Here is a 9,327-nt window from a genome sequence, read left to right on the forward strand (position 1 = left end):
GTTCTTCTTCTCTTCGATCTGCCGATGGATTTTCAGGTGTTTGCAATCTTTAGATAAGCTATCTAGCTGATCTCCGGCTAGCTGAAGTAGTCTCAGCCTGCTACTTCTCCGCCATCTTGACTCCTCCCCAGATTCTCAGAACTTCTTTTGTTGTATCCCACAATATTTGATGTTGTGTTTTCATTTTCAATTGTTTCAAGATAATTTTTCCCCTTTTGATTTCTTCTTTGACCCAATGGTTATTTAAAAGGGGTTTTTTTAGTTTTCACATTTTTGCAGATCTCACTTCTCTTTGTCACTTTCTAGTTCATACCACTGTGATCAGGGAAGATAGTTGATACGATTTTAGTCTTCTTAAACTTACTAAATTTGTTTTGTGGCCTATCCTGTCTCTCCTAGAGAATGTTCCAGTGCACTTGAGAAAAATATGTTCTGCTACTGTTGGATAGAATGTTCTGTACAGGTCTATTAAGTCTGCTTGTTCTAAAGTGTGGTTCAGTTCCAGTGTTTCCTTGTTTTCTTTCTGAAAAATCTATTCGTTGCTGACAGTGGGGTATTGAAGTCTCCTATAATTATTATGTCGTAGTCCATTTCTCTTTTAGATTGGTTATTATTTGCTTAATATAATTTGGTGTTTGATGTTGGGCACATATATATATTTATAATCATTATATTTTCTTAATATACTGACCCTTTTATTATTATGTAATGACTTTGTCTCTTATTACCCTTTTTGGCTTAAAATCTATTTGTCCTATACAAATTTGACAATACCAGCCTTCCTTTAGATTCTTTTTGCTCATAATATCATCTTCCATCCTTTCATTTTGAGCCTATGTGTATCTTTAAAGTGGAGATGAATCTCCTGTAGGACAGCATATAGTTGGGTCTTTTGTTGTTGTTTTTAATCCATCCAACCACTCTATGCCTTTTGGTGAGTTCAGTGCATTTGCAGTTGGTGTGATTATTGATATGTAAGGACTCACCACTGTCATTTTCTCTTTTTCCTTCTGGTTATTTTGTCTCTCCATTGTTTCTTTTTTCCTTCCATTTCTACCTACTTCTGTACGTTGGTGGTTTTCCATGGTGCTTTTTGCTCAGTTTTCCCCGCTTTTAATGTTCTGTGCCTCTGCTCTAGATTTTTGCTTTGTAGTTTTCATGAAGTTTACATAAAACCACTCATAGATAAAATAGTCCTTTTTCTGCTGAGAGCCATTTCTCTTCTTTTGCCTATGAAGATTCCTCTTACTCTTTTCCTTTTATGTTTTTGATGTCACAAACTGTCTTTTTATGCTGTGATCTTGTTACCACGTTGTAGTAGCTGTAGTTATTTTTACTATTTATTATAGGTATTTTTAATGCTCTTCACCTTTAAACTTTGTACTCTCATTATAGAGTTTAGTATACTCTTATAAAGAGTTGCTGTTTCTGATTCTGTCACCTTAATCAGAGTTTTGTGTCCCTCTGTCTTTTCATTTCAGCTTGCAGAGTTCCTTTCAGCATTTATATAAGGCAGATCTAGGAATGGTGAACTCCCTCAGCTCTTGTTTGCGAAAGCCTTTAATTCTCCTTCATATCAAAAGCATAACTTTACTGGGTAGAATATTCTTGGCTGGCAGTTTTTAATCTGAGAAATTTTATAGCCTGATGGGGACTCCTTTGCAAGCTACTATCTTTTCTTGCCCTAGCTGCCTTTGAAATTTTATCATTGGCTTTTTAATAGTTTTAATATAATGTGTCTTGGAGAAAGTCTTGCATTGAGATAATAAGATGTGCTTTTGGCTTCATGGACTTTGTATATCCAGTTCTTTTCCCCAAGTTTTAAAGGTTCTCAAGAGTTATTTCTTTAAGTGTGCTGTTTGTCCTTTTTCCCCTTGCTTCTCCCTCTGCAAAATTCATTATTCTTATGTTGGCTTTTCTGATGGAGTCTGCTAGCTCTTGTAGTGTTTCTTCACTTCTTAAATCTCAATTATCTCCTCCCTTCCATCTGAAACATTTCTCTGTTCCTGTCTTCCATCTTACTAATTCTCTCTTCCACCTGATCTGCTCTATTTCCAGTGCGTTCTAATGCATTCCTCATGTCATTTATTGAGTTCTTTTGTTTGGTTCTTTTTTAGAATTTTGGTGCCTTTGGTAAAGTATTCCTTTTGTTTGTCAATTATATTTCTGAGGTCATTGTATTGCCTGAGTTTTCTTGTAGCTCATTAAATTTCTTCATAGCAGCTCTTTTGAATTCTTTATCCATTAGATTGCAATATACCAGGTCTTTGGGCTCAGTTGCTGGAAAACTGTCATTTTCTTTTTGTGATGTGATTTTTTTCTTGGTGTTTGATTAAAAGTGCCTCTGTCTTCACATTTAAAGTAGGGAACACCCTGCTTTGGCAAGGTTCGATTTACTTTGATTCTAACAGTTCAACATGTTGGTAGTTAGGAGCCTTTCCTTTATTTTTCAAAGATAGCACTATAGCACAAATTTTTGGTTTCTCTTAAGAGTGTGGTGGCAGACTTCACAGAGGTTGGAAGTGGGTGTCAAGGGAAAAGGAATGGGGGGTGCAGCAGAGCTGGGGGAGGTGTGTACTTAGTTCTTGAGACTTTGATGTGCCCACAGCCTGGTAGGGGGGATCCTCAAGTTGGAGCAAGGGATGGGGTGAGGGGAGCCTCCCAGCAGTGCATGGACCAGAACCCTGGGGCAGACAGTAGGAGACAGTTCTCTGAAGTTCTCTTTGCCTTACTTGCCTTCCCCCACTCACTGCAGTCTTTCCTCAGAGACAGCAGTGGGTTCTTCCAGCTATAGAACATGCATGGGGCAGACCTCCCCCAACCTCCGTCACCCTCCACCTCCTTTGTCAGAAAAGGCCACACTATCCCCCTGCCCACCAGCCACTGCCTTTGTCACCTCTGACTCCCCAGCAACTCCCCTCCACTGCCTCTTCTGTGAGGCAGTCTACCCACTTTGAGGGGCATGGACGTATGGCTCTCAGGTGATCTGGAGGCCACGCCGCCATGCTCTTTTTTGGCTATTGATGTCTAATTAGTTGTAAATCCAAGGGGCAAGGAGAAAGGAATAACCCATGCTGCTCGGAGGCTGAGGTTACTCCCTCTTCTTGATCTCTCTTTTTAGAGCAAAGGAGCCTTACAGGAAGGCTCCTAGAAAACCCACTCATGTCTCATTGGCCAGAACTCAGTCACTGGCAAGAGGGCTTATCCTAATCAGAATAGACTCCTGAGTCATGTGAGCAGTAGCTAGCCCTGTCTTCAAGAAAAAGAGCTCACTCGCCCAGGCATCGAAGAGTGTTTGTCCTGCCCTTATAGCAAGCTGTCTTTACCTTCCATCTTTGAGGAGATAAACACTGATATTTATAAAGATACACTGGCCCTGGCCCCAACTTGTTAGTGTAACATTTTTTTAAATTTTGCATGTTTAATAAAAACTCCTTTTTTCCCCTTCCTTCTGTATACTTCCCAGGTAATGATTACATGTAAAGTGCTGATACCTAAGAAGCAAAAGGATTGCACAAATAGAATTGAAGAAGACATAGTAGATTCCCAGAATCTCCCCGGGGTAACAGGGTTGGATAGAAAAGAACCTCTGAAGGAAGGGCTCAGGCATCAGGTTCTTTTTTTTTTTAAAAGCTCCCAAGATGAATAGAATGCATATCCAATGATAAATCATTCATACATTTTAGCACTTTCATGTTATCAGAATAATTGCATATTTTATCCTTCTGATTATTAGGTTTAAATAGAAAATGAAAATTCATCACTTTCCTTCCTTCTGCTGTACCGGATATTTTAAAGAGATTCTGGAATCCTTTCATTTTGAACATAATCTTAGCATGCTTTTTCTGTTCTGTGGTATGCTCTCCAGGAAAAGGCAGCGAAATGGAAAAACCCCGACGGCCACATGGATGGGCTCACTACTAATGGCGTTCTCGTGATGCATCCCCGAGGGGGCTTCACTGAGGAGTCCCAGCCTGGGGTCTGGCGTGAAATCTCAGTCTGTGGAGACGTGTACACCCTGCGAGAAACCAGGTCAGCCCAGCAAAGAGGAAAGCTGGTGAGTGGTCTTCACTCTGGAAAATGTACCACACTACAAGCGCCTTGCTCAGGGACTGTCCTTTTTCTCCCCTGAAATCTAGAGCCTTTATGGAGGTAACAGTGCTGTGAACCATTGACCCAGAAGAATGAGAATTCCCTAAGCCCCTGAAAATGCTAACGACATGGGCTCATTTCCTTCCTTGATTAAGCTTTTCCCATAGTAGAAGAAAATTATCTTTTTCCTCCTTGCTACCTTAATAGTGTATCCTTTATTATATGCTTCATTACAAAATTCCACTTAAATTCACTTTAAGGGCATACTTATTTTTCGTGTAAAACTTTACTAATTTGGAAAAATCCTGAGCTGTCCAAGACTAATTAGTGAAAATTATGAATTATGGAATTATTTACTAGAATTTCTGGAACTAAAAGATAATTAAGTTAGCTTTTTTCCCCCTTCAGTTCATTGTAAGAAATTAATACATAATTCCCTATGTAATTCACCAAAATCATAAAACTTTTTACTTGAAATCATTCATAGAGGGCATTGATTTGACATGTTAATATTTTCCTATAAATATCCCTACTTATCCCAAATGCCCTAAAGCAGTTGGCTTTTTAACTCTTTCCTTCTGTGGAGAATAATTATAAGCCCTGAGATGGGAAGTTGGCGGTGTGTGATCTTGCCATGGCTGCGTGGCACAGTGCCAGACATTTCTGAGTACACTTGCGGCTCCAGTGCTTTTCTTTAATTGAGCCAGAAAAAGAAGATGACAGTGGTGGGATGTTGGGGGGGTTGAGGGAGACTTTAGTACTAACCTGGTTTGCTAGACCCTACTCAATGTTTCTCCGTAGGGAACTGTTATTTTTATTTATATTTCATACCATTACTGAACTACAAATACAGCTTCTGCATTTTTACAACAAGGCCCAATATTAGAGCATCCTGGCTGAGTAAACAGAAGTGTTTTCCAAGAAAGACCAGAGCAAATACGATAGTGTTTGTGTTTAAACACTTCTCAAGAGACTATAAATAGGGAACAGACTGTAAAAGCAGTTTTTCCAAATAACTTTGTTTCTGATCACTGGATAACTTCATACAAAACTGACCGGGGTTGGCTGAACTGGTTCTCAGGCGTGATGATGGCAACAGTAGAAATCAGTAGAAGTCGTTGCTGGATCAGGCACTACGTGAACATTTCAGAGACCTCAGGTCATGAAATCTGGGCAGCTTTGTCAGAGAAGTGGAATCCTGCCCATTTTGTGGATGAGGAAGATATGGCACGAGAGGTTAAATATTGCCCAGGGTCCCAGAGTGAGAAGGTGGCAGTAGATGGAATTAAAACGTGTCCTCCCTGATAGAGAGTCTGGACTCCCACATTGCCATTTGGTACCCTGTTGTGGGGAGCCCCAGCCGGCCCTCACCTGGGAGAGTTTACACCAGAGCATTTGCTTTCTTGGGAAATAGAAAGTGTTCACTGGAGTCCGAGAAGGGCTTGTCTTTGTCAATGGGCACATTTCTAGAATGAGCTTCTTGCCCATCCTCGGTGATTGTGCAGTGACCCAGCTCAGGCAGCTGTGTGTGTCCTGGGAGGGGACATGCCCCTGAGAAGAAACGACTCCCAAAATAGCCTGTGTTCATGGGTTGTGTTAAATCTCAACTAATTTTAAAGTCAGTCCCTGTAGGAGACCCTCAGATCTTCCCCAGATTGTGCTATACTGATAGTGTATGGTGTAAAGGTTTCTGAGTTTCCATGATCTTGCATTATGGGAAACACTGGCAGGGGATGGTCAGTGAGAGGACCCAGCTCCCCTACAGCCCCCTCTTGTTAACCAGGGTTCATCTGTGGTGAACACCTGCTGATTCTTGGAGCTTAGGTTTCCACTTCGGATTCTGGTTCTGTAGCTGTGACTGGTAGCATTGAGGTAAGTAGTCTGTCTGGAGATTAGATTTAGGGAATAGGGCTCTGGCAGTCCTGTACGTTTGCAACCGAACACAGAAATACGGAGACTAATGTGATCTGCTGGCAATTCAGAATATTTTAAAAGTAGTAGATGCCTCCTGTTCTTGGTGTGGAACTAGTGCTGGTAGAAGGTTTCGGATTAATACCATAATCAGTGCTTAATGTGAATGATCATACTGATGTGTTAACAACTGCCATGTTTCTCATCACAGGAAGCTTTGTCCTTGATCAATATAATTAATTAAATGTGGGGGAAATGCCCCTTCAGGAGCTGAACCCCCTCCATAATCAGGTGAATAGACTTTGAATTGTATCCTATTTCTTATGAGCATACTATAGGCTAGGTCTACCAGATCCATACTGGATATATAATGTATCACATAATACTGGGGTATTAAACTACACTGGCTCTGTAAAACTTAGTAAATTCAGCTAAGTTCATCTCTTAGCTGAATTTTAGATGCTATAAAAATAACCCTAGGGGCGCCTGGGTGGCTCAGTGGGTTAAAGCCTCTGCCTTCGGCTCAGATCATGATCCCAAGGTCCTAGGATCAAGCCCCGCATCGGGCTCTCTGCTCAGCAGAGAGCCTGCTTCCTCCTCTCTCTCTCTGCCTACTTGTAAAAAATAAAATAAAATAAAATAAATAAAAATAACCCTAGCGTCACATACCGACCCTCCCAAGTGAGTCACAGTAAGTCTCTCTCGGGCAGTGCGCAGAGCAACCTCATGACATCACTGTCATGGTTCCCTGTGACAGATGAGAAAACCAGGGCTTTAAAAAGTTGATAACTTGCTTGTAAGCAGTAGGTGGGACCCATCCTGTCCATCCTCCCCACTTCTGAAGTGACCTTTTGGAAAAACAGATCTGTTCTTTTATAGCTGTGGAAAACTGCCTCCCTTTCCTCTGGGCACAGGAGGCCAGAGGAACCTCCAGGCCCACCACTGGTCACCTGAGTGTGGGCAGCTCCCTCCGCGTGCCTGCTGTGTGGCCTTGCCTCCCTCTTTCTGGACCACCTTCCCTTCCACCCACTGGTTGCTGACAACAATGTTTTCAAATCTCTGTTCAATGGCAATCTTTTTTAAAAAGCATTTTTGACGTCCTGTCATCAAACTAACAGTAGCAAACATCGGCATCGTGCTTACTGCCTGCCAGACATGGTTCTAAGAACATTCTTTGTATGATTTAATGCTCACCCTCCTCTTGTCCAGTTTTACAGAAGGGGGAACCAAGGCACAGGTAGCCGAGGTAACCGCCCCAAGTTAGAGCTAGTGCGTGACCGAGCCTGGGTGCACACGGAGGCCATGGGCTGCGAAGTCCACGCTCCTAGCCCCTTTGGGGACATGGCCTCACGTGATGGTTGCAGCTCATTATGGACCTTCACTGGCTTATAGCTCCAGCATGTCTGCCTCCTGCTAGTGAAGAAGACGTCTCTTCAGGATGGTAGAGAAGCTGTATTAGCTCCAGGCCTTAGAGCACACCCGGCACATGGAGGCGGTGGTTGGATTCCTGCCTGCCGTGTCTAACAGCTTCACCTCAGCTGTTCATCAGACTTGTAAGCACTTGGTGTACTATGTGCCGTCCTTTTTAAAGTGAAGGCTTTCTCTTTCTCTGACTTACTTCACTCAGCATAATACCATCCAGTTCCATCCACATCAGTGTAAATGATAAAATTTCATCCTTTCTGATGTCCAGTAGTCCACTGTGTGTGCGTGTATGTACACACACCACATCTCTATCTAGTCTTCTGGCAACGGACAATGGACATCTGAGCTCTTTCCATAGTCTGGCTAGTGTGGACATTGCTGCTATAAACATTGGGGAGCAGGTGCCCCTTCAAATCACTGCATTTGTAGCTTTGGGGTTAAAAACCCAGTAGTGCAGTTGCTGGAAAGAAATCAGAAAGGGAGGCAAACAGTCAGAGACTCTGAACTCTAGGAAACAAACAAGGTTGCTGGACAGGAGGAGGACGGGAGGGGGGGGGGGAGGCAGGGTGACGGACGTCAGCGAGGGCACGTGATGTGAGGAGCACTGGGCGCTACAGGCAACAGATGAATTACTAAACTCTACGTCTGAAATTAAGTATGTACTATATGTTGGCTAACTCAATTTAACTTTAAAAAAAAAAAAAAAAAAGGCAAATGGCAAATGCTTCTCCAGATCATAGGAATACAGAAGAAACACCAGATTGAGGGAAGCTAAAGATCACCGGGCATCCTTTGGGCCGCTGCAGTCCTTATCGCAGGGTCCCACAAGGACCTGGGTCCGCGGTGGTCACAGGGAGGGTGAATCTTCACAGCTGGACGGGTGGGATGCGTCCTGTCCCCCGTGCGGTCAAGGAGCCATAGTGTTATTGACGAGGAGGAAAAATGAAAGCCTAAGATTGGTGAAAATAATCACTGCAGTAGTTGAACATTTAGGGTTTGCGAGGACAGCCCACCCCTATTCCATCTCGTGTCCCTGTGGGGAAACAGGCGGGGCTCAGGGAGGAAGAGCCTCCTGGAGCCTCTCGGGGAGGCCGCGGGGAAACCGCGTGCCCGGGCTCGCTTGCACGGGAATCTTTGCTCAGGAAAGAATGTTAGAGCGCGGGGCTGCACGGTGCTTCTACCAGGCCTGTCTGTCCGCCTCGTTGCAGGTGGAAAGCGAGACCAACGTCCTGCAGGACGGCTCCCTCATCGACCTGTGCGGCGCCACGCTCCTCTGGAGGACGGCGGACGGCCTGTTCCACACCCCGACGCAGAAGCACATCGAAGCCCTGCGCCAGGAGATCAACGCCGCGCGGCCGCAGTGCCCCGTGGGGCTCAACACCTTGGCCTTCCCCAGCATCAACAGGAAGGACGTGGTGGAGGAGAAGCAGCCCTGGGCCTACCTCAGCTGCGGCCACGTGCACGGCTACCACAACTGGGGCCACCGGAGCGACACGGAGGCCAACGAGCGCGAGTGTCCCATGTGCAGGACTGTGGGCCCCTACGTGCCGCTCTGGCTCGGCTGCGAGGCTGGCTTCTACGTGGACGCTGGGCCCCCCACGCACGCTTTCACCCCCTGCGGACACGTGTGCTCCGAGAAGTCCGCCAAATACTGGTCCCAGATTCCCCTGCCTCACGGGACTCACGCGTTCCACGCCGCCTGCCCGTTCTGCGCCACGCAGCTGGTCGGGGAGCAGAACTGCATCAAGTTGATTTTCCAGGGTCCCGTGGACTGATGGCCCCGACAGCCGTGTGCGACTTCATTAACAAGTTACTGTGAAGATTTTGCCACTAACTCTAGATTTTACCTTTTTATAATGCTGTTTATTAAGGGGAGGGGGGACCTGACGCTGGGGGGGG

The 9,327-nt window shown here is 44.6% G+C and overlaps 1 protein-coding gene across 1 annotated transcript in view; it reads left to right on the plus strand.

Moving 5' to 3' along the window:
* PELI2 (pellino E3 ubiquitin protein ligase family member 2) overlaps nt 1–9,311 on the plus strand; it is a 183,800-nt gene extending 174,489 nt beyond the window's left edge. The window contains exons 5-6 of the mRNA XM_059373271.1: nt 3,869–4,057; nt 8,637–9,311. Of these exons, the coding sequence (XP_059229254.1) occupies nt 3,869–4,057; nt 8,637–9,203 (756 nt within the window). The 3' untranslated portion in view covers nt 9,204–9,311. The remainder of the gene's footprint in view (nt 1–3,868; nt 4,058–8,636) is intronic.
* Nucleotides 9,312–9,327: the final 16 nt, after the last annotated feature.

The sequence above is a fragment of the Mustela nigripes genome, chromosome 13, assembly GCF_022355385.1.
Source record: "Mustela nigripes isolate SB6536 chromosome 13, MUSNIG.SB6536, whole genome shotgun sequence".
Lineage (NCBI taxonomy): Eukaryota > Metazoa > Chordata > Mammalia > Carnivora > Mustelidae > Mustela > Mustela nigripes.